The sequence below is a fragment of the Pelodiscus sinensis genome, chromosome 1 (genome assembly GCF_049634645.1).
Source record: "Pelodiscus sinensis isolate JC-2024 chromosome 1, ASM4963464v1, whole genome shotgun sequence".
Classification (NCBI taxonomy): domain Eukaryota; kingdom Metazoa; phylum Chordata; order Testudines; family Trionychidae; genus Pelodiscus; species Pelodiscus sinensis.
The window spans coordinates 318,187,772-318,211,602 of record NC_134711.1 but is presented as its reverse complement, the minus strand read 5'-3'; the positions used below and the strand labels follow the sequence as shown (position 1 = coordinate 318,211,602).

At 43.3% G+C, this 23,831-nt stretch overlaps 1 protein-coding gene across 1 annotated transcript in view; it reads left to right on the top strand.

Annotated features, from left to right (window-relative positions):
* Window positions 1–23,831, top strand: part of ACER3 (alkaline ceramidase 3) — a 78,828-nt gene that overhangs the window by 36,721 nt on the left and 18,276 nt on the right. The window contains exons 4-7 of the mRNA XM_075919527.1: window positions 4,851–4,903; window positions 11,851–11,932; window positions 15,394–15,429; window positions 22,361–22,419. Of these exons, the coding sequence (XP_075775642.1) occupies window positions 4,851–4,903; window positions 11,851–11,932; window positions 15,394–15,429; window positions 22,361–22,419 (230 nt within the window). The remainder of the gene's footprint in view (window positions 1–4,850; window positions 4,904–11,850; window positions 11,933–15,393; window positions 15,430–22,360; window positions 22,420–23,831) is intronic.

The following is a 23,831-nucleotide window of genomic DNA, read 5'->3' as shown; positions in this document are numbered from 1 at the left end:
TTTTATTTGATTTACATGTAAAATAAATTTAAGTATTCCTTGTAGGTCACTGGGCATAACTCCTTTCAGCATAGATCAAGTGTGAGCCCTACTTTGTTAGCCATTGATATTGATGTACATGCAGGAATGTATACTGGTTTCTAAACCAGTACTGTAAAAAATTGTCTATTTTTAGTAGAAAGGACTTTACCTTTTAGGAGACTGTTAGGCTGTGTCTACACTGGCACCCCTTTCCGGAAAAGGGATGCTAATGAGAGCAGTCGGAATTGCAAATGCTGCGGGGGATTTAAATATCCCCCGCGGCATGGCTGCCGCTTTTTTCCGGCTCGGGGTTTTGCCGGAGAAAAGCGCCAGTCTAGACGAGATCTTGCGGAAAATAAGCCCTTTTCCGGAAGATCCCTTATTCCTACTTTCAAGTATTCCTATTTTCCGCAAGATCCCGTTTAGACTGGCGCTTTTCTCCGGCAAAACCCCAAGCCGGAAAAAAGTGGCAGCCATGTTCATGCAAATGCCACAGGGGATATTTAAATCCCCCGCGGCATTTGCAATTCCGACTGCTCTCATTAGCATCCCTTTTCCGGAAAGGGGTGCCAGTGTAGACACAGCCTTATAGTTTTCACTTGTGATGTTGTAATGTTAAGCTATATTGCAGCTCTGATTTCATACTGAAAGTTATTGTTTAGGATTATTTTGTTGTCCAATGGTATCCTTGTGTATTGCTTAATGTTGTAGTAGTATAAAACTGTGTTTCTGGATGTGCATCTGCCCTTGGCACTGAAGTCAAGACTCTGGGGAAAGCATTAATTGTTGCCCCGCTTCTCCATTTGGGAATAACAAAAGAACATAAGAATGGCCGTACTGGGTCAGACCACAGGTCCATCTAGCCCAGTGGCCAGCACCAGGTGCCCCAGAGAGGATGGACTGAAGATAGCGATCAAGCGATTTGTCTCCTGCCATCCTTCTCCAGCCTCTGACAGACAGAGGCCAGAGACACCATTTCTATCCCTTGGCTAATAGCCTTTTATGGACCTAACCTCCATGAATTTATCGAGCTCTTTTTAAACTCTGTTATAGTCCTAGCCTTCACAGCCTCCTCTGGCAAGGAGTTCCACAGGTTGACTACACGCTGTGTGAAGAAGAACTTTCTTTTATTAGTTTTAAACCTTCTACCCATTAATTTCATTTGGTGTCCTCTAGTTCTTATATTATGGGAACTAATAAATAATTTTTCTTTATCTGTCCTCTCCACACCACTCATGATTTTATAGACCTCTATCATATCCCCCCTTGGTCTCCTCTTTTCTAAACTGAAAAGTCCCAGTCGCTTTAACCTCTCTTCATATGGGACCAGTTCCAAACCCCTAATCATTTTAGTTGCCCTTTTCTGAACCCTGTCCAAGGCCAAATTATCTTTTTTGAGGTGAGGAGACCACATCTGTACACAGTATTCAAGATGTGGGCGTACCATAGTTTCATGAGGTTGTTTAGCAATACACTGTAGGGATGAACATTCTAATCTGAATATAAAGTCATTCTCAGGAGGATTTAAAGGGCTTTGTCCTGTACCTGAGAACAGAAGACACATTCATCCTCTCGGAGTCCAGTTTAGGGTGGTGATGACCTCCATAATGTTCTCCCATATGTCCATGGAATTTATTGGAGGCATACAGCTTCCATGATGTGTATTTAATGCAGTGGTCTCCAACCTTTTTACACCCAAGATCACTTTTTAAATGTCAGGGCAAGCCAGGATCTACCCCATTATTTCCCTGAGACCCCACCCCTTAAGACCCCACCCACTCCAAATCTTTCCATGAACTACCTGTTGTTAATGGAAACTCACCGTTAATTACATAATTACGCCCAAACCATTCTGCTAGTGCTGCATCTGGGGAGAATGGTTTAATTTAAATTATTAAACAGATTAAGCATTCTAATTTTCTCATGTTAGTTTATCAAACTTCATTTTAAATAAAGTAAAATATTAATTTATGTCCAACACAAAAGGGTTTCAACATTTTCTTTATTTATGGCAGGGATGGGGAACCTTTTTTTGGGCGCTTGACCCACAGAAAAATTAATTGGGCACCATACAAATGAGAAGCAAAAAACTCCTCCCAACCCTCACTGATGTGGTCCCCAACTGAGACACCTCAGTTTTCTGGCATTCCAGCCCGCATGGGGTGAGGGAGAGGGGCAAGGAAGACTGAGGTTCAGGGCTTCTTGTAATCCAGATTTACTTTCCTGAGGTTCTGGAGTTAGTGGATTTTGTGGACCCCTTAGGCTCTTGGGTGTGGCTAACAATGAGGAACTCAATGTGTAGGATAGGGATACAGGATCCGGGTGGGTGGTGGAGTGCAGGACAGGGTTAGGAGAACCAGGTCTGGAAGGGATTTTGGCGGCAGGAAAGGGTGTGGGGTTGAGGTATGAGAGGGAGTTTGGGGGTGGGAGGAGGTTAGGGGAGTAATGCAGAAAAGGTGAGAGGGTGGGATTGCAGCCAAACAGGTAGCTGGCGAGGGAGTCGAAGTGTGGAGTAAAGAAAAGTGTCACTTCTGCAAAGTAAAATTGTATCCCCCCTCACATCTTCCCTCTGCTCCAGTCTCACACCCGTCAGCCCCATGATTCCCATCCAGCCTGCACCCCTGCATTGCCCCATTCTCCTCACTGCAACCCCTGCCCCCCCATCCCGCCCGCACATCCTCCTTCACCTCTGCTCCTGCCACCACATCCCTGTGCCCCCAGCGCACTCACCAGCAGGACAGCAGAACTGGAACTCGCAGCTTCCCAGGAACAGCTTTGGGTAGAGGTGCAGGGGGGAGCATAGTCTCCTCCCGGCCCAGCCCAGCCCTTTGTCTGCAGGCAATGGCTCTGGGGCTGGGGCAGGCAGAGTCTGGGGCTGCCGAGGGCTGGCTCCAGCCCAGTCATGCACAGCGGTGCAGTGGGGAAGAGGCTCCGTGAACCTGCACACAGCCATCCAGGTGCAGCGGGGTGCTGGGGAAGGGGCTCCCTGACCCTGCACACAACTCTCAGGGAACAGTGCGGTGTAGCCTGGGCCCCAGCATACCACCTGTGCTGGCCGCCCAGCCCAGCCCTCTCCTGGAGCAGGAGGCAAGAGTCAGAGATGCATGCATGTGCGCGCAAGTGCACCCCTTCCCTCCAGCTGGTGAGTTAACAAAGAGGGGCAGCCTTGCCCCTCTTTGATTCAGCCCAGCTGGAGCCCAGTACAACCTCAGCGGGCTGAATGCCGCAGACAGCTGGCTGGGCAGCTGTACCTCTTTGCTCTAGTCCAGCTTGCCACAGCATTCAGCCTGCTGAGGCTGCGCAGCACTCCATCTGGGCTGGATCACAGAGGGTCAGCCAGCTGGCCTGTGGCAATCTGTTCTTACGGGTGTCACGATCGACCGGTTGATCAGTTGATGGGTTGGTGACCACTGATTTAATGTATAAAATACCAAAGCTTTTACATGTGCAAGGACACTTCTAGTTCCAATTGCTACACAGCACTCAATGTTTAGTTTATAGAAGCAGCTAATCTAAATGTGAGGGATTCACAATTACCCTTATTACTAGTTAAGTCCCCCTTGGCAGAAAAAGTACATTCCGTCCTGTTATTCATTGTGTCTGTGGATCAACACTGGAAAGTCGTCATTCACAGTGGTTCAAGTGGTAACTTTCACAGGAGCTATAATTAACTCTATTGCAAACAGGCAATCAGACAGAATTGGGCAGTAAAGGGAAAAAGGCAAGGGCTTCAGAATACCTGTTCTAGTGGATGCCTGAAAAGCATTTGCCAAAACTGTTTAGTGGGCAGTTACATCAGCTCACCATGTCACTTTCCAAGGTTCCTCAGTGCTCGGGCATCCAGCCGTTCAGACTTCTCTCTAAGGATTGATTCACATCCTCCTCCTTGCCATGGACCATGCTGTCTTATGCAGGGAATTGGTTCTCACATAGTTGGAATCTGTTTGAACCTCTAGGAGATTTACTCTACTATTTTGTCCTTGAAAGCTACCAAAATGTGCATTTCAGAGGTTGTCCAGTTTTGAACATTTTGGCTATACTAATTGTTTGGTTTTGTTTTATTTTCTTCCATGGAATCTTAATTTATGAACATGCCTTTTTTTTTAAAGAAGGCACTATATGGATTGATCATGTAGCTCTGCCTCATCACACCTTTAAAAATTGAAATTTCAAAAATGCAAAGAATGGTTTAAGCAAACTGTGGGTGGTTCATCTCCTCAAAAAATGGAGGAGTACAGGATCTTTTGAAATGGGGCATTTCTGTCGAAAATGCCCCATCTAAACTGCTGGGTTTTTTTTGGGGGGGGGGGGTTGGGAAAAAGCCCTGTTTTGATAAGTGGCGACTGCCATTATTCAAATGAAGCGTGGGAAATTCAAATCCTGGCTTCATTTGAAATATCGATGTCCCTAATTTACATCCCTTTATCAAAAAAGGGATGTAGTCTAGACGTAGCCTAAATGTTTTGAGCAGGTTATGAAGCACATGGGTTAAGTAGGTCCTGTACTATAGGATTTTAAAAAAAATTCCTGGAAATTTCGTAAATATTTTAAAGGAACATAGGAGAATGAAAATGGCAGAGATCTGTGAACACATGCTTTCTCGTAAAATGTAATATTGGAAAGATTCAGTTAACCAAGAATATTCATCTGGCTTTCTAATATTGAGAAGCATTTGGTGTCCTGTAATATATAAAATACAGTCAAGAAGCTGGGTATGAAAACTTCTTTAAAAAGCTCTACTTAACAAGTAACTCCCCTTAATTAGCTTACATCAGAGTGTATGAGTTAAAAGTAATTTTCATGTTTTGGTGTCTATCTGCTTTTTGTAGCTATTGGATGAGCTGCCAATGATATACAGTTGTTGTGTGTTTGTCTACTGCCTGTAAGTATTTTGTCAGATGTTTCTAATATTTGAAAGCTACTTTTATGTAATGTAATACATGGGATCCAATCTGCTTATATTGAAATTGATGCTAAAATATCTGTGCAGTACTCAATACAGTCAACAATTTCACTAACTGTAAAGAATCATTATCTAATGTGCAGGAAGTCTGACTTCTAGTCTTGGCTTTTTTAACTTAGACCTTCCATGTGACTAGGGGCAGGTTGCTTAATCTCTTTATTTCCCTAGCTGTAAATGAAGCATAAAACTTTGGATAAAGATAATACTGTGATAAGCCCTGAGAAATGCGAATAAATAAGCCAAATTGCCTCTCTACTTAACAGGGATCTTGAATTAATATTTGTAAAAAACACTTTGCAGATGGTAAGCACTATATACAGTTAAAATTAAGCATTATTTAGTATGTAGAAAACAAGAGTTAAGAAACTTGCAAAAACAGCATGGTTATTATCCATTAGGGACAATGTGATATGACCTGTGCTCCAAATGTAAACTTCTAAATTCTGGTCAAACCCACTTTCTATACCTATTTAAAAAAATTCTCAAGGAAACTAAATACTTTATGGATGAGTGTCCTGGAAAAACTATCATTTTGGCACATCCAAAGTTGTTCTCCTTCTTTGTTCAGGGAGCTGTGTTCTATTTTGCAACTCCAGCAAATGAGTCAAGTTATTCATTACTGTCTTTCCCACCTGTCACAGCCCATCTCTGAAACAACATAGTGGGCTGTGCCTTAAAAATCCAACTAATGAAACAGAGATGAAACTGTTGTGTAGCTATCCTCTGTCTGCTCTTCCATTGAGGACTTCTTGGATTACACTTTGTCTAGAACCTCACCTTTGACCATTCTGCCATGGGTGACCCTAAGGGAGTACACGACTCCAGGCAGCATTGCTCTCGGGGGTCATTGGAACACGCAAGCTTCTCCACCACTACAAGATGGTGATCCATGGAAGGATGCAGAAGATAGAGGATCTCCAAGTGTCATGGTGTTCATGCCATTGGTTTCAAACCCTCTATCAAGGACAGTGTGGTGACTATTGTGCACCAGTTTCCCCACTTTAAAAGAAATCCTACACAGGCATCTTCCAGTTTTTGGGAAAACACCTGCACAAGTCAGAAGACCGGTGGTGATTGGCGAGCAATGACAGGAATGAGACAGAGAGATCTGGAAGTTCCTAGTCACAGACCAAAACACAGGCTCTGGGTGTGTGATTCAGTTGTCTTGCTCGAGGACTGATGCAAGTCAAGCATCTCGGTGGCTGCACCCATGACTGAGCAGTCCTCTTTAAGACCCACTCTACTCACCCCACATGGGGAGGGTACTAGAAAAAGTGCCATAAAATAGTCTTGCCTCTTTTCCTCTTGGCTGGATAGCCACATCAAGCAGGTTCACCACCCCAGCGGTCAAAAATGTAAGAAACTTTTCAACTTTGGAATCTGTAATACACATATTCTGATGGACAACTCACACAGTGACCAACCAGAATGATGTACAGCTATCATTGCTCGTGAATTGAATTAGCTTAACATAGATATTGCCACCTCGTCCAAAACTTAGGGAGGAAAATGGAGGATACACCTACTTCTGGAAGGGAAAGTCTTTGGATGAACATCAATTGTATGGAACAGGCTGTGCTATAAAGAACAAGCTTGTAAGGTGCCTCTCTGAGCTGCCCGTATTCATCAGTGAGCGGCGTATGACACTGAGGCTCACCAAAAACTAACAAGTAACTATTGTGAGCACCTATGCACAAGCAGTGGACGCCAGTGAGGACATAAAGGAAGATTTCTACTCTTAGCTGTAAACCATTTTATTGGAGACCTCTAAAGAAGATAAGATCATTCTTTTGGGGGATTTCAATGCACGTGTTGGACAAGACTCAGACCTGTGAAAAGAAACAATCGGGAAAGAAGGAGCTGGCAAAAGCAACTCAGATGGAATTCTGCTTCTGTTCAAGTATGCTGACATGAATTTGTCATCACAAACACCCTTTTTCAACAAACAGACAGGTTCAAACCATCTTGGAGACACCCACATTCAAAGCACTGGCATCTTCTCAACTATGTCTAGTTCGATTTTGTAGTGACTTATGTCTCACAAGAGCAATGACAAGTGCTGATGACTGCTGGACTGATCATCACCTCACTCAGTCCACAATGAAAATTAAGATTGCACCCAAATGGAGGCTGCAAAAAAAGCTGATCAGGTTCAAGTTGAAGGTTGAGGCTCTGAAGGACCCCATTAAGCATGACCACTTCCAAGCAGTCTTAGAAGAAAAGCTTCCATCAGAGTTTCTGGAAGAAATTAAGGAACATTGGAGCCAGCTGAAAGCAGTAATCATCAATACTTGAGGAAGCCATAGGCTACCACACCAGAAAGCGTTAGGACTGGTTTGAGAATGATGTTGAAATCAAGCAGTTCATCAGTGAGAAGAAAATGGCATTTCATGCTTCGCAGAAAGATAGAAATTGCAATACAAAGAGACGCTAATACTAAGGTGTGGGTGCAAGTCCAATGTAAAACCAGAGAACTAAAGAACAAATGGTGGACTGAAAGAGCACAAGAACTCCGATATTTCGTGGACACCCATAATATATGGGTTCTTTAGCACCATTAAGGCTGTTTATAGGCCAGCTTGTCATGGCATAAACCCCCCTTTGCTCTAAGGATGGAACCACACTTTTGAAGGATAGCAAAACCATTAATTTTTGCTAGAAAGAACATTTGAAGATATTAATCATAACTACATGTTTGCAGATGAAGTTCTTGAGCATATCCCCCAACGACCTCCCAATTTGCAAGAGGTATACAAAGACCAGAGTTAATTTGGCAGTTTAGCCTGCTTATGCTTAAAATCTGGATGAAGGTGGAGATACCACGATAGTTTCCACAGTCTGCTTTATCCCCTTTCTTAGAGAAGATAACAATCAAGGTATCCCTCATTTCAATGGGTATCTCTCTCCTTCCTGTTGCAGGCAAAGTTCTGGCGCAGATCCTTCTGCCTCTGTCAGAAGAAATTTTACCAGAGTCATAGAATGGCTTCTGACCATGTCACAGAACTGCAGATATGATCTTCACTGCGTGGCAGCTGCAATAAAAGCATTGGGAGCAAAACCGACCACTGTACATGACTTTTATTGATCTAACTCAGGATTTCCCAACCTATGGGTCGGGACCCAAATATGGGTTGCCGTTACATTTCAAAAGGGTCGCCAAGTGTCTCCCCAGGTGACTCTGCCCTCCCTCCTCCCCCCGTTTTTGAATTGCCTTGGATCACCAAGTCTTCCTGAATTGTCAAAATGGGTCCCCATCTGGAAAAGGTTGGGAACTGCTGATCTAACTAAAGCCTTTGACTCAGTGAATCACTGTGCCCTTTGGATTGTACTTTCCAAGATTGGATATCCTGATAAATACATCAGTGTCCTAAAGTTGCTTCATGACAATATGAAAGCGACAGTTCTGAGCAGCACTGGCTCCCAGAGTGAACCTTTCAAAGTACAAATAGCAGTCAAATAGGGCTATATCATCTCCCCCATCATGTTTGTGGACTTTATTGCCATCATTTTTAACCTAATTGCTGGGAAGCTCTCAGCTGGTGTTGAAATTATCTACAGAATGAATGGAAAGCTGTTTAGGCTTAGCAGGCTGAAAGCTAAGAGTAATATTTCTACCACATCTATTGTGGAACTTCAGTATGCTTATGACAATGCAGTTTTTGCCCACTCCGAGAGAGATCTTGAAGCTGTCTTGAAAGTGTTTGCTGATGCTTATGCATATCTTGGTCTCAGCATCAAGAAGATCAAAGTTCTCCATCAGTTCTCTCCAAATGGGGTACCATATGTCCCATCTATTAAAATCAACAGCGAGGCATTGGAGAATGATTATCATTTTTTCTACCTTGGAAGTTATCTTTCATCCAAGGCAGATATTGATGTAGAAATCCAGAATGGTCTAAGATGTGCCAGTGAAGCATTTGCTCATTTACGGCACAAGGTTTCTGAAGATCATGACATGCAAACAGACACCAAACTTCTTGTCTAGCATGCCGTCATTCTCCAAGCACTATTTTAACTTAAAGAAGTGCAACATTGTTGTTGACACTTGGGAGACACTCGCCTAACATTGCTCAAAATGGAGAGAAATCCTACACAATGGCTGCGTGCATTTTGAATTTGCCCAAAAGAGGCACAAGAGGAAGGGGAGACTGGCTTCTAGTCATGGTCAGCAGCCTCCTGCTGTACCTGGAAACATCTGTCCTCCTTGTAATAGAACTTGTGGTTTAAGGGTCAGCATTAACAGCCACCTGATGGTTCACAGCTCCCATGGAAGATGATCATACTCAGCAACAAGTGATCACCCATCACCATCAATGAAACAGCCATTTGTTCCTGTTACCTAGCAGTGAGTTTGACTACTTAAATAGGTATAGTTTTATTGATGTCTGCCTGTGGCTTGTGGATGAAATAGAATAGTGTTGGGGCAAATACTTAGCTGGGGTAAAATATCATAGCTGCGTTCATTGCCGTTTAGACCAGCTATGATGTAAAACTTTGGTCCATAATATTTTAATTCTTTAAAATTGTTTTGCTTTAATCAGAACCCATCCTAGAATCATAGAACCATAGGGTTAGAAGGGGCCACTAGGGTCATCTAGTTCAGTGAGTCTAACCCCCTTCCAAGGTGCAGGATTTCCTGTGTCTAAACCATCCAAGACAGATAGCTATCCAACCTCCAGTGAAAGAGCTTCCACAACCTCCCTAGGCAGTCTGTTCCTTTGTCCTATTGTTCTTCCCATTAGAAAGTTTTTCCTGAGATTTAATCTAAACCTTCTATGCTGTAATTTGACCCCATTGCCTCATCTGCCCTCTGAGGCAAGAGAGAACAACTTTTCTCCATTTTTTTATGTTATCCTCCTGAAATTTCTTTTGCGGTTATTTTGCCTGAATTGAATTTGATCCAGAGAAGAGAACAAAGTTCAAACACCGTTTTTTGGTTCATATTGGTTATTCCATATTTTTAAAAGTATAATAGACTTAAGTGACACTTATTAATAGAATTTGCTTGAAATTATATACAGTGAGCAGTTATAATGCATGTAAATTCTTAAATATAAGCACTTTCAGTACAATTATGGAAGGTGAAAAAGAGGCCATTTTTAGATCATCTAGTTCATCTGCTTGCCAATGTAGGATAGCTTAGTAAAGAACATTCCATTGTCCTTGTTTTAATCTAATCTAAAATCTCAAGCAGTAGAATTTACACTTCTTTTAGTATGATGTTTCAGAGCCATACATCTTCCAGTCTTGAAGATTTTTTTTCCAGATAATAAAAGTGTATATTTTTCTTCCCTTTCATCCCATTACTATAAGGCTAAGTAATTATCCTCTCTTTGTGGTGCTTTGTAGACATATTAACCCAGGGGTGGGAAATAATTTTTGCCCGGGGGCCACTTCAAAAAATTGCCGGAAGGAGCGGGGTCTAAACAGGAAGGGGCGGGACTCCCCAAGCCCAGACCATGATTGGTCTGCTGGTGGGGGAGCCCCTTTGTCCTCCCTTCCCACTAGGCACCCATGCCCTGGAAGAGTCTTGGCACATTCCCCCACCCCCAGGACAATCAGGGCCTGGGGGCGGGGAGCGAATGAGCCTCCTCCCGCCCTGCCAGGAGCACGTGGCACTTTGAAGTGCCGAGGGCTTCTCACAGGGCCGGGGGAAGGAAGCTTCATGCAGCTTTCCCTGCCCCCCGCCCCGCCACCCCCCAGCCCTGTTTGGCCTAGGGGTGGGGGAGCGCACAAAGCCTTCTCCACTCCCCCTCCTCCTCCCTCTCCCCCCCCCCCCCATCCTGTGAGCAGCCTGCAGCGCTTCAAAGCGCCACATGCTCCTGGTGGGGAGGGGGAGCATGCAAAGCCTTCTCCACTCCGCCCCCACCCTTCGAGCAGTTTGCAGCGCTTTGAAGCACCACACGCTGCTCGCAGGGTAGGGGCAGAGCAGAGAAGGCTTCGGGTGCTCCCAGGCCCTAATTGGCCTGGAGGTGGGGGAGCAGCAGGGCCTATGTGGGCTAGATCTGGCTCTCAGAGGCAATTTTGCCCACCCCGTATTAACCCTTATTTATCATTTAGCTCTTTAAACATTCATTCCTCCAGCTCCAGTCATGTTTGTTGCTCTTTGAGTTATTTCCACTTTATCAAACTCTTTTCTGATGATCAAGTATCAGAGGGGGAGCCGTGTTAGTCTGGATCTGCAAAAGCGACAAGGAGTCCGGTGGCACCTTATAGAATAACGGATGTATTGGAGCATAAGCTTTCATGGGCAAAGACCCACTTTGTCAGATGCATGTCTGACGAAGTGGGTCTTTGCCCAAGAAAGTTTATGCTCCAATATATCTTAGTCTATAAGGTACCACAGGACTCCTTGTCGCTTTTTCTAATGATGTGGTTCTCAGAACTGTACCCAGCAATCTAAATGATTGCACCATAGCCATGTCTTTTTCTGCTTTCTGACGCAGTATAATTTGAGGCTACATGTTACTATGTGAAGATTTCAGTGTGTTTTTTTTCCTGGTAACCACATCAATCTTACATCTAATTTTGCTGTCCAAAAAGAGTAAGGTCTTTTAGGCATTATTGTTTCTCAGCCTTTTTCTTTTCATTGGACTATCTTTTCCTGCATGTATTAGCTTGTATTTTTTTCTAAATAAGTTGTTCGTTTAGTAACATATAATTGAGTAAATATCAGGCCAATATTTATTGCAGGTGAAATAGACTCCACCTGTAAAAGTGGTAGGGCCTTGAGGTTCATGCCACTTTTATCACAGGGTCCCTTTAATCTTCAGCAGATGGCTCTTTTTAATGTTATTACCTCCTGTAAGATTTACCATTTGTATGATAAAATAGGGCATGTAACTTTTCTGTGTGTTTTATTTCAGGTATGAATGTTTCAAGCACAAGAACACAGTCAATTATCCTCTGCTTTTTGTATTAATAACTTTGAGTTTCATAGTCAGCATAGTAAGTAACCTTTTCTTATGCAGAACTTTCACATATGTATTCGCAATTTTCCTAACACTTAAGGAATATTAACCTGGCAAAATTCCACCTCTTGTTCCTTATTGCTTGCTGTTGAAATTGGGCACAGGGGAATAATTCTGTTCAATGCTGCGGAGACCTAGTTTGTTATTACTTTGTGCAAAATGTAATTTATCTATTAGAAAGTTTAATCCCATCCATAAATAAAAATGGATCCAAAATACTTTGTGGAAATTGGAAAATTCTTTCATATGAAGAGGATAGGGGAGGTGATCCAGGTGCTAGGGTCTGGGAATGGGTCCAGTGGCCTATTTTTCTGACTTTCCTACTGCCTTGTTCTGTCTTAGGCAGTTTCTTTACCTTTCTGAGTTATAGCTTCCTCATCCATAAAATGAGGGTAATAATACTTCGTCATCTTTTGTAAAGTGCATTGAGTTCTACAGTTGGAAAGCAATACATATGCTAAATAGAAGTCAAAACTAGCCACAATTAAAAGTTAGCTGATTAAATTACCAAAATAAAAATGACACAGCTAAGGTTAATATGATTCTGTTCCTCAGTTAAGTGTGCTCCCTGTATGTTCGGGGGTGATACTATGGACCTAAAACAAATGTAGATGGAATCTCTATATTTGGTGACGAGCAATAAAGCCAAGTAACTCTACTAGTTTCATTGCTGAACCTTATCCTAATATAGAATCATAGAATACTAGAACTGTAAGGGACCTTGAGAGGTCATCAAGTCCAATCCCCTGCCCTTACTTCAGGACAAAGCATCATCTAGATCAGGGCTACTCAACTTTGGAAGCCCTGAGGGCCACAATGTTACTCACAGCACATGCAGAGGGCTGCAACTTAAGTGTGGTTGCAGGTGTATGCAAATATATGCAAATAGCTTCTTTGACACTGACAGGCAAGAATACAAAGAATAAGGCAAGACTACACAATACACCATTTAAGTCAGTTCTCCTGATATTAATAAAATATAATATTTACCCAATTTCCACCCATATGACAGACTTTTCATGAGCATTGACAGTCCAGGAATTTAACTACTAAAACAAATATCAACAGAAGACCATTATATTGATTACTTTTTTATTTTGGCTCCCACCCGCGAGCCGCATGTTGGGCCCCATGTAAATCCAAACTGCACCGCGGACCGCAAACAAACGGGCCACACGTTGAGTAGCCCTGATCTAGACCATCCCTGATAGATGTTTATCTAACCTGCTCTTAAATATCTCCAATAATGGAGATTCCACAACCTCCCTAGGCAACTTATTCCAGTGTTTAACCACTTTGACAGGAAGCTTTTTTTTAATATGCATAAAATGAGGGTAATAATACTTAGTCATCTTTTGTAAAGTGCATTGAGTTCTACAGTAGGAAAGCAATACATATGCTAAATAGAAGTCAAAACTAGCCACAATTAAACCTCCCTTGCTGCAATTTAAGCCCATTGCTTCTTATCCTATCATCAGAGGTCATAGAATCATAGAATACTAGGACTGGAAGGGACCTCGAGAGGTCATCGAGTCCAGTCCCCTGCCCCCATGGCAGGACCAAATACTGTCTAGACCATCCCTGATAGACATTATCTAACCTACTCTTAAATATCTCCAGAGATGGGGATTCCGCAACCTCCCTGGGCAATTTATTCCAGTGTTTAACTACACTGACAGTAAGGAACTTTTTCCTAATGTCCAACCTAAACCTCCCTTGCTGCAGTTTAAGCCCATTGCTTCTTGTTCTATCCTCAGAGGCCAAGATGAACAAGTTTTCTCCCTCCTCCTTATGACACCCTTTTAGATACCTGAAAACGGCTATCATGTCCCCCCTCAGTCTTCTGTTTTCTAAACTAAACAAACCCAATTCTTTCAGCCTTCCTTCATAGGTCATGTTCTCTAGACCTTTAATCATTCTTGTTGCTCTTCTCTGGACCCTCTCCAATCTCTCCACATCTTTCTTGAAATGTGGTGCCCAGAACTGGACACAATACTCCAACTGAGGCCTAACCAGCGCAGAGTAGAGCGGAAGAATGACTTCTCATGTCTTGCTCACAACACACCTGTTAATGCATCCCAGAATCATGTTTGTTTTTTTTGCAACAGCATCACACTGCTGACTCATATTCAGCTTGTGGTCCATTATAACCCCTAGATCCCTTTCTGCCGTACTCCTTCCCAGACAGTCGCTTCCCATTCTGTATGTATGAAACTGATTGTTCCTTCCTAAGTGGAGCACTTTACATTTGTCTTTATTAAACTTCATCCTGTTTACCTCAGACCATTTCTCCAATTTGTCCAGATCATTTTGAATTATGACCCTATCCTCCAGAGCAGATGCAACCCCTCCCAGCTTGGTATCATCTGCAAACTTAATAAGTGTACTTTCTATGCCAATATCTAAATCACTGATGAAGATAGTGAACAGAGCTGGTCCCAAAACAGACCCCTGTGGAACCCCACTTGTTATACCTTTCCAGCAGGATTGTGAAGAATCAAGAAAAAGGTCAAGAAAAAGTCTTCTTCCTCCTCCTTGTAACACCCTTTTAGGTACTTGAAAAGTGCTATAATGTTCCCCTGTCTTCTCTTTTCCAAACTAAACAAACCCATTTCTTTCAGTCTGAAACAAAAAAATAATTCTTTTCATAGGTACTAGGGATCTGTGCTGCCTGGTCACAATGCTCACCAACCCCGTCTCACAGGGGAAGGCCAGGCTGCAGCAGCGACGCACCAGCCCAGTTCTGCCCCCAGATTGGTCTGGGGCAGAAGGGGCAGCGCTGAGGGCGAGGCTTTACCCACCCATGCTTACCTCTTTCGCACCCCCACGCCCCCCCAGCCTGTGGACACTGTGATGTGATGATGTTATTTTGTCATCCTATAGGAAACAATTTTCATATATGAGAGAGAGAGAGAGCTTTTTTTCCCGAACAGGTTTTGAACTCACTACCTTAATAGCAGGAGTCTACTGTAACTTTTTGTTAGTATCAATAGGAATAGGAAGTTACAAAAAATCTGTGTGTCTGTTAAATGATAATGTCAAGAAAAATGAATTGCCTAGGAGGACTATAGTTCAGCCTGTTTGAATATCAAGGATTATTCATGTTCAAAATGTTAATACATTTTAAACTTACGATGTGCATATTACAGTTTGAATAAATTGAGAGACTTTTTGATACGAACATCTCTATTTAAGGCAGCCATTAAAACTTTTTTTTAAAATAATGATTTAAATCTGGAGGCACTCAAAGAATAAAATTCTGGTGCTTACTATTGCCAGGGGAAAGATCTCAGTTGCCTAATCAAGTGTAGTTCTGTGTAGATAGATTTATTTTCATTCTAACATGGTTTAAGTCTTTATTATTTTCAAAACACAAAACAACGAAAATCAGTATGTTAAACAAAGTATGTGTAACACTTTTTCTGTGACTTTTTGCAGATTTACCTAAATTTGAAAGAGCCTGTATTTCATCAGGTAAATCTTATTCCTTTGCAATTGATTCTTTAGCATAAAGACAGTCTTGTTAAATAATGTATGTAGTGTTGTTGTAATAATGTTGGTGTCATTTTTGTGTAGTACATCACCGTTTTTAAAATGAATAGTTGCCTTTCACATTTTTTACTGTTGTTCTTCAGACCTGTCATTGGGAGACCTGGAAAAAATATTGAACTCTCTCAAAATGTAATGATTGTATCTCATTATGAAGGAGTGATGAGATGAATGTAGTATTTGACTGAATATTTTACCTTGATAGTCAGTGATTATCTTATGTAAATAAACAGTGCTACTGTGGGGTGAAATGTGTGAGAGCAAGGGAAACCTGTCTGCTCTCCTCTCTTGGTTTCCGAGAGGCTATCTGACCCAACTCTCCAGCCCTAGTTGCTCCTTAATAGCAGTGAAGTCAGTTTGGTTTTCTGTTGGCTTCTCCTATTTCCTGTCAGAAGATAGGAAGGAAAACTGTCTTCTATATAAAGGCAGCTGTGTGAGAGAGAAACTGCCCTTGAGTATTTTCAGCTGCAGCAGATACATAGAAATATATCTGGAATACTAATTCTTTGGCTCTCTGTGGCTTCCCTGCAATGTTCCCTCTAATAGGCAGAATACATTTTTATCTGCACCGAGGCATGTGCAAATAGGCATCACCAGTAGAAACAAAACCTAACCGTGGGTGCTCTGCTAATCAGCATTAGAATCTCTCCTGAGCATCAGCACAAGCACCCAGCTTTACAGGGGACACTGCTTTCCTGGTATTTATGCCTGTGATTTCAGTGATTTGACTGGGGCTTCAAAAGCACAAGTCATTTTGGAATGAAAACACTAGTAAAGCAGCAGAGAGTAGATGAATTGAGGGGCTTCAGCAGCAGGGACTACGCTATTACAGGCATGGGCAATAATTTTCGATGGGGGGCCACTCCAAGATTTTGGGAAGTGGTCGAGGCCGCACTCTTCCATCATATTAATGGAGATGCGGGGTCTGGGATGGGGGTTAGGAGCATAAAGGAGCTTGAGGTAAGGGATTGTGGTGCAGGTGTGAGAATGGAGTCTGGGAGGGAGTTTGGGTGAAGGAGGCAGTTGTCACCTAGGGTAGGTGACTGGAGCTCAGGGGCTTGGGATGTGAGCTAGGGTAGGAGGGGATTGTGATCTGGGGCAGGAGTTTGGGGTGCCAGATCTGGAAGAGGATATAGGTGCAAGAGGGGGGCAGAGGGTTTGGGTATGTTGATTGGGTGACAGAGGGTTGGGGAAGGGAGGGCTGGAGTGCTAGAGGCAGGCTCTGGCTAAGAGATTTACCAGCCAGCAGCCAAACCAGCCTATCTGCTTGCAGAGCTTAAAACATTTCCCAGCCAGCCTGTCTGTCCAGCCACGTGCTTTTGTGAATAACTGACCTGAGGAGAGGGGTTGTGGTTCTTCTTGGCTGCCTCTTATTCAAACAGGCAGCTCCCATGGGCCAGTTTCTGGCCAGAAACCGGCTAATGGAATTGTGGTGGGGCTAAAGGCAGCTTCTGAAGCTATCCACCTTCCTTTCCAGTTTTAAACAGAAACAGGGCCTGGCAGCTATGTTTCTGAGCAGCATGTGGGACAAGGAGGGGAGCCTGCCTGGGGCTCCCTGATGCCTCCGTGGGCCAGATCCGGTGGCTTGGCGGGCCATATTTGGCTTGCAGACTGTATTTTGCCCAGGCCTGGGCTACTAATTCTGTTATGAGAGAGGTGGAGTATTGAGCAGCAGTTCTCGCCCTCTATCTCCCTCAGTGCATGTGTCATATTCCCTTTATCTGTACTCACCTAGCCTGTGTCTTCTAGAGAATTGTAGCAGGCTGTGTTTCCAAGCCCTTATGGTCACTTGCATGCTCAGAGATTGGACTGTATATTGATAGGGAGAGGGTCTGCACTACCAGCATGGAGTGATGACTTTTTGTGCCGATATTTACGAATGCAAAAGGATAGCAACTGTGATTCTGTATCTATATAGAATGAGAGTGGATATTTCCCCACAAGGATGGCTGACTGAGGATAGCATCTGGAAACTTCATGTGCCCTCTGCATCAGAGGCAGCAAGGGGGAAGAGACAGGAGCTGGCATTCAAGCCAGCTCCCTCATGTGTACCAACTCCTGCCAAACTGCCGCCGCCTCCTTGTGCTGCTGCTTCAGAGAGGCAGCAGTGCAGGGGGTGGGAGGTGCAGGCATGAACCAGTACACATGGGAAGTAGCTTTCCAAGCCAGCTTTCTGCGTGTACCAGCCCCTACAGAGCTGCCTGCCCCTGTGCTGCTTCCTCTTTATCAAAGGCAGCGGGGGAGAGAGGGATGGGCAAGAACTAGTGCTCGCCTCTCCCCCACACCCTGGTATGTAAATGCGTAACAACTCTTGTGTTTTCAAAGTATTATAATGTAAGTGGTGCAGTTACTTAATGCCATATTTTAGAATTTCAGAGAAAAGCAACATACAGAACTGAAACAGACGTGAGGAGAACTTTTAAAATAACAGCACTTTTTTTTCTTTCATCTTTTTGGGGAGGCAGGGAAGAAACTTAGAATTTTTTATTCAGTTTAGAAGATGAGCTGGGAAATGTGTATAGAGGGTTTAAGCATTACTTTAAACTTACTTTGTGGCTCCATTTATATTTCTCCCTCAAGAAACCTCTAACATGATTCTACAGTTCTGATCCCTTCAGGATCACAGCACCAATTTACAGTGTTTAAATTCTTTGTGTCTGAGAGTGATGGTGTTTAGAGTATGTCAGGAAGAGCTATTTAAGAGAGTGAGAAACTGGAACAATAAACATGAATTAATCTTATTACTAACATGCTACTTTAAATTCTGGTTCTTTTTCTCAAGTTATCAGCAATGTGTCTTTCCACTCACAGCAATAATCAGTTTTTACTCCTACATTATTAACTATTTTCCACGCAAGCCATTGAGGCACTAATTTTGAGGGGTCAAATCAGTGGCTCTAAGGAAAAATGCATTCCTTCAGGTTTTGCTACTTTATTCTGTCCACAGCTGCTACCAAAAGAAATACTTTTAGCCAGTGATTTACCAGGTGTTTCTTTAGACAGTTAAAGCCTTTCATACTTGTACAAAGAAACAGTGTTGTAAGTCTGTTACGTGATAAAAGCTTGAAGTTGGCTGCTATTTTAACTAGAATGACAGAAATCTGTCTGTATAGCAGAAAGGGAGGAATGTTTAGAGATGGAAATTGTTGGCAAGAAGAATGCAGTAAGAAAAATGAATAAAAATACCAGTTGTTGTTAAGGGAGTTCTTTGATGTGCTGTCTCTCTTACTGTCTCTTTAGAACAGATCTTTTATTTGGGTAGGAAAGGGGAACAGAACTTCTTTCATTTGTACTTTTTGGAAGTCAGAGCTGAGACAAGACAGGCATGTTCCTTAATGCCCTACAAATACGAAAAGAACCTCAAACTGTACACAGTACAGGCAGTCCCTGGGTTACGTACAAGATAGGGACTATAGGTTTGTTCTTAAGTTGAATTTGTACGTAACTCGGAACTGGCTCCAGATTCAGCCGCTGCTGCTGAAACTGACCAGGAGCTGACTACAGGAAGCCGGAGGCAGAGTTGCTCTGCTCCCAGTTTCCTGGAATCAGCCACTGATCAGTTTCAACAGCAGCTGATTCTGGAGCCTGGGACAGAACAGCTGGGGTGCTGCCGGGTAGGTCCCCCCCCAGGACCAACCCGGCAGCACCCCAGCTGCTCTACCCCAGGCGTCCACAACAAAAGCTTGGTCTGCTGGGGGGGGGGGGCAGGCACACTAGCTGCGTCCCCCTTTCCCCTCCCCCCAGCAGACCAGGGAGACCCGGAGCAAAGCCACGGAGGCGGCGGGGTCCCGTGCCTCCAAGGCTTTGCTCCAGGTGTCCCTGGTCCGCTGGTGGGGGGGGTCCCCAGCAGACCAGGGACACCCAGAGCAGCTTTTCTCACCCTGGAGGATGCGGTGGCGGGACCACTGCGCGTCTGGTGGTCCCGCCGCCCCCGAGTTCCAGGGCGAGAAAAGCCCCGTTCGTAAGTGCGGATCCGACATAAGTCAGATCCGCGTAACTCGGGGACTGCCTGTACTAAGAGGCGTGAAGATGGAGGACTCCACCTCTAGTTGTAGACTGTTGCATAATTGGAGACAAGTTACTTCACCTCAGTCTCTGTTTTCCCATATATAGAATAAGGAAAATCTTTGCTTCCTGTGTAAAATGCTTTGAAATATATGGGAAAAAGTGCAACATGTTGTTATTTCTACTAATGTATTCTCATGTGGGCTGTTTACCTTAGAACTCCTATTGTTACAGGAGCACATTTGGGGCTTATGCATGTGAAAGAGGATGTGGACAACCATACATTATTTATTATTCATTTATTTTCCTGAATTGCTGCTTTTTACACCGGGTTGCTGTCCTGGAGTACGGATTTTCCTGAGCCATGTTCTCAACTGGTGTAAATTAATAGAAATATACTGATACACACCATCTAAGAATTTAGCACCCCTTCTTTTTTGTCTCATTTTTGCCATGTAATTTAATTCAGACTGCTCTTTCTTTTTGAGGGCAAGAAACATTAATCAGTGCCCCATCTCTGCCTTAAGAGATTGTTATTTAACCCCACTGCCACTTCTCCTCTCATTCAGTCTTGTGGTCAGTCCTCTCCATATTATCTGCCCAGCTTTTAGTAGCATACCTGGGTCTGAACGCATTTGCTCCTGCTCTGTTGACTGAGTTTACAGTGCTGGGGTGGGTATTGAATTCAGTAAATCTTTGTCCTACAGCACTTGTCTTTCTGAGGATGCTAGGTGATCATTCTCTAACTGATTAGCTTCAACACAACAGCAGCAGGGTTCTCAGTAAAATGAGATTTATTAGAAGTAGAGACCCTTTAAACAAAAGAAATACTTTGTATTGGCTACACTAGACCAAGTGTTCTCAACTGACGTTGCAAAAAGTTCACTTGTCCCAAAGAGCATTCTGTGGTTTTGACACTTGTCAAGATTCATCTCATGCTATCCTGAGTGTATGTCCCCATCCTCTATTTATAAAACTCTTCCTGTGGATTCATTGTGGTATCCAGATAAGTTAACTTACTCCCTGTGCCGTGTGTCCACTACAAGACCATCCTATCCCTCATGAGATTCCATCTCAGTTAAGTGTTTAAAGATGGATTCACTTGTTTTGGTGGCAACTCCTAAAATCCTTTTGTTCAGCCAGTTCTGCAACTGCTTCTTCCCCACTTTATAAACCTCCCAGTTGACTTAGTTACATTATAGCTTTCCCTATGGGATGTAATAGTGTAGTCAATTAACCGATAAGCAAAAGCTTATCAGTTAATGCTATAGACTACATACATTTCCACGTTCCTCCCCCCTCTCCCGCCAGTACAGCCCAGGACCTACCCCCTGCTGCGGCTCTGCTTTAAAAGTGTATTAGCATGCAGGAAGGCAGCCTAGCTCCGTTCCATCTCATGTTGGTCCAGCAGCTCAGACCCGCTCCCTTCCTGGACAGGGGCTGCTGCCACCCTGCTCTGCTGCCTCTATGTCAGAGGCAGCAGCATGGCATGACAGGCAGCCAGTCCATGAGAGGAGCTGGTTTTTAAACTGGCTCCTCTCGCTGACCAGCTGCCTCCTGGCACCCCACGCTGCTGCCTCTTATACGGAGTGACAAGGGGCTCCTCAGCAGTGGGGCCGGAGCGCACTGGCTGCCAGCTCCACTCCTGGGGACTGTAGAATAGTCGAATAACTGGCATATCATGATAGAGTTCTGTGAGCAGGCCAACAACTCAATCTCATCACTGTTTAGATAAAACCTCAATGCTGAACAGTATGGGTACGTCTAGACTACATGCCTCTGTCGCCAGAGGCATGTAGATTAGGCTACCAGACATAGGAAAATGAAGCGGTGATTTAAATAATCGCCGCTTCATTTAAATTTACATGGCTGCCGCGCTGAGCCGACAAACAGCTGATCAGCTGTTTGTTGGCTCAGCGCAATAGTCTGGACGCGCGGGTGTTGACATATAAGGTATTTGTCGACCACCCAGGTATGCCTCCTGGGATGAGGTTTACCTGGGTGGTCGACAAATACCTTTGATGTCGACACCCGCGCGTCCAGACTATCGCGCTGAGCCAACAAACAGTTGATCAGCTGTTTGTCGTCTCAGTGCGGCAGCCATGTAAATTTAAATGAAGCAGCGATTATTTAAATCGCCGCTTCATTTTCCTATGTCTGGTAGCCTAATCTACATGCCTCTGGCGACAGAGGCATGTAGTCTAGACGTACCCTATGTCACAGTTAACTTAGAATTCTCCCTTGGGCTTTGCTGAATGGTAGACATAGTGAGGTCTTTTCACATTTCTGCTTTCCCTAATGATACATGGTATCATTAGAGGAAAATGCTGTCTGTGAAAGAGTCGCAAAGTTAGAAATTTTCCAAGGCCACTGTCATTTGTATGGAGCTTGATTAAAGTGCACAGAGAAGGGATGACATGGCAATATATTCCCTAATCATAACTCAACAGCAGAGTGCTGACTATCCTTGGAGCTGTGAACTGCACTGTTCCTTGTCTGCACCTTAGTGACTAGGGTTGATTCCTGCCTAGTGCTTGCTTTCTAATTCAGTTCCTGGCACGCCTCTGAAATCTGGATTTTCATTTAAAAAAAAAAAAAAAAAAAAAAAAAAGCTAAATTTCTCCAAAAGCTGTGCATAAACAGACACACACTTCTCTTTTTGGAGGCTTTTTGTACTAGGTGTTTTTTGGAAACTTAACAGGAAAAATATATTTTGAAGAAATCAGTAAAGATTAATATAGGTGATAAATCAACAAATGGTTAATTTTCTTTTGTGTTACTTTGGTATACAAAAATAATAATACATGCCTATCCTACACTAATAGTGAATATTATCTCCACTTTCCTGCAGATTATGTACGGATCACTGGTTTCTATTATAGTACTACGGTCTGTATATATTGTATTGTGGTAAGTGATTTTATTTATCTCAGTGTTACAAATAAATACATTCTAAGTGTTTGCATCTCTAGTAGATGTGTATTTTAAAAACAACATAAGAAACCGGTATTGCTAACCACTTCCCTAAATGAGTGAGAGATGCAAGGTCGTATGCTCTCTGTTTTGTGGCAACAAAGGAGTGATTCATGTCTTTCAAGCAAGCCTGGACCACACATATTTGTGACAAGTGTCTTTTCTCAGCTGGCTTGGTGGTAGTTTTGGACTGGTGGTTTGTAGATCCCTTCAGATACAAGCACTTTGCCTTCTTTTCTTTTGCCAGTGCTCAAATGATTATTCTGGTAGCTAGCTGAAGCAAGGGTCAGTCACAGGGTTAAACACTATGGCTGTGTCTACACTGGGCCACTTATTCCAGAAAATCAGCCACTTTTCCGGAATAAGCTGCGAGCTGTCTACACTGGCCCTTGAATTTCCGGAAAAGCAACGACGCTCTACTGTACAAAATCAGCCGCTATTCCGGAAAAACTATTCTGCTCCCGCTCGGGCATAAGTCCTTATTCCGGAACACTGTTCCGGAAAAGGGCCAGTGTAGACAGCCCAGTAGTCTTTTCCGGAAAAAAGCCCCGATCGCGAAAATGGCAATCGGGGCTCTTTTCCGGAAAAGCGCGTCTACATTGGCCACAGACGCTTTTTCGGAAAAAGGGCTTTTCCGGAAAAGCAGCCTGCCAATGTAGACGCTCCTTTTCCGGAAAAACTGAAAACGGAATAGTATTCCATTGTAAGCAGTTCCGGAAATTCATGCCAGTGTAGACACAGCCTATGGTTAATGTTTTCCCTGTATTTAAAATTAGAAGGCAAAGTACTTGGGTGCTAAAAGGTATAAAACTTTTGTTGAAGTTACTATTTTGTAAATATTAGATGCGTAAAGAATGACATATGTGAAGTGGAAATTTAATTTTTTTTCAAAATAAAAAGAATGGTATCAAATATATTGGAAGGACTAAGAACCAGTGAAACGTATCTCTTGGCAAAAGTGAAGAAACTGAGAAAGCAGCCAAAGCAGCCAGTGTGAATAAATATATAAAATTAAGTGACTAGGTGTGCTTTCTGCTCTCTCCTCTCTTTTGTGTCTCTTCTTCTTGAGTGACCTCTTCACTCAAGGGCTCACTTACTACCTCTAAACTGGTAATTAGCTCTGAGCAATATATATCCATGTTTTTCTACTATAAAAGCGCGCGTGTTATCAACTTAGGTTTACTGTCTTTCAACCCTGTAAATCCCAACAGCTTTGTCTGTCCCACCACCATCTTCTCTTGCATATTCTGTCACCTCGATTAAAATAGGTAAAATCAAACTTTTCCTGCTCTTGTTTCTCATGCTCTCCTAATTTGTGATTCTTCTGAGGATCTTTTTCATCCAGCCAC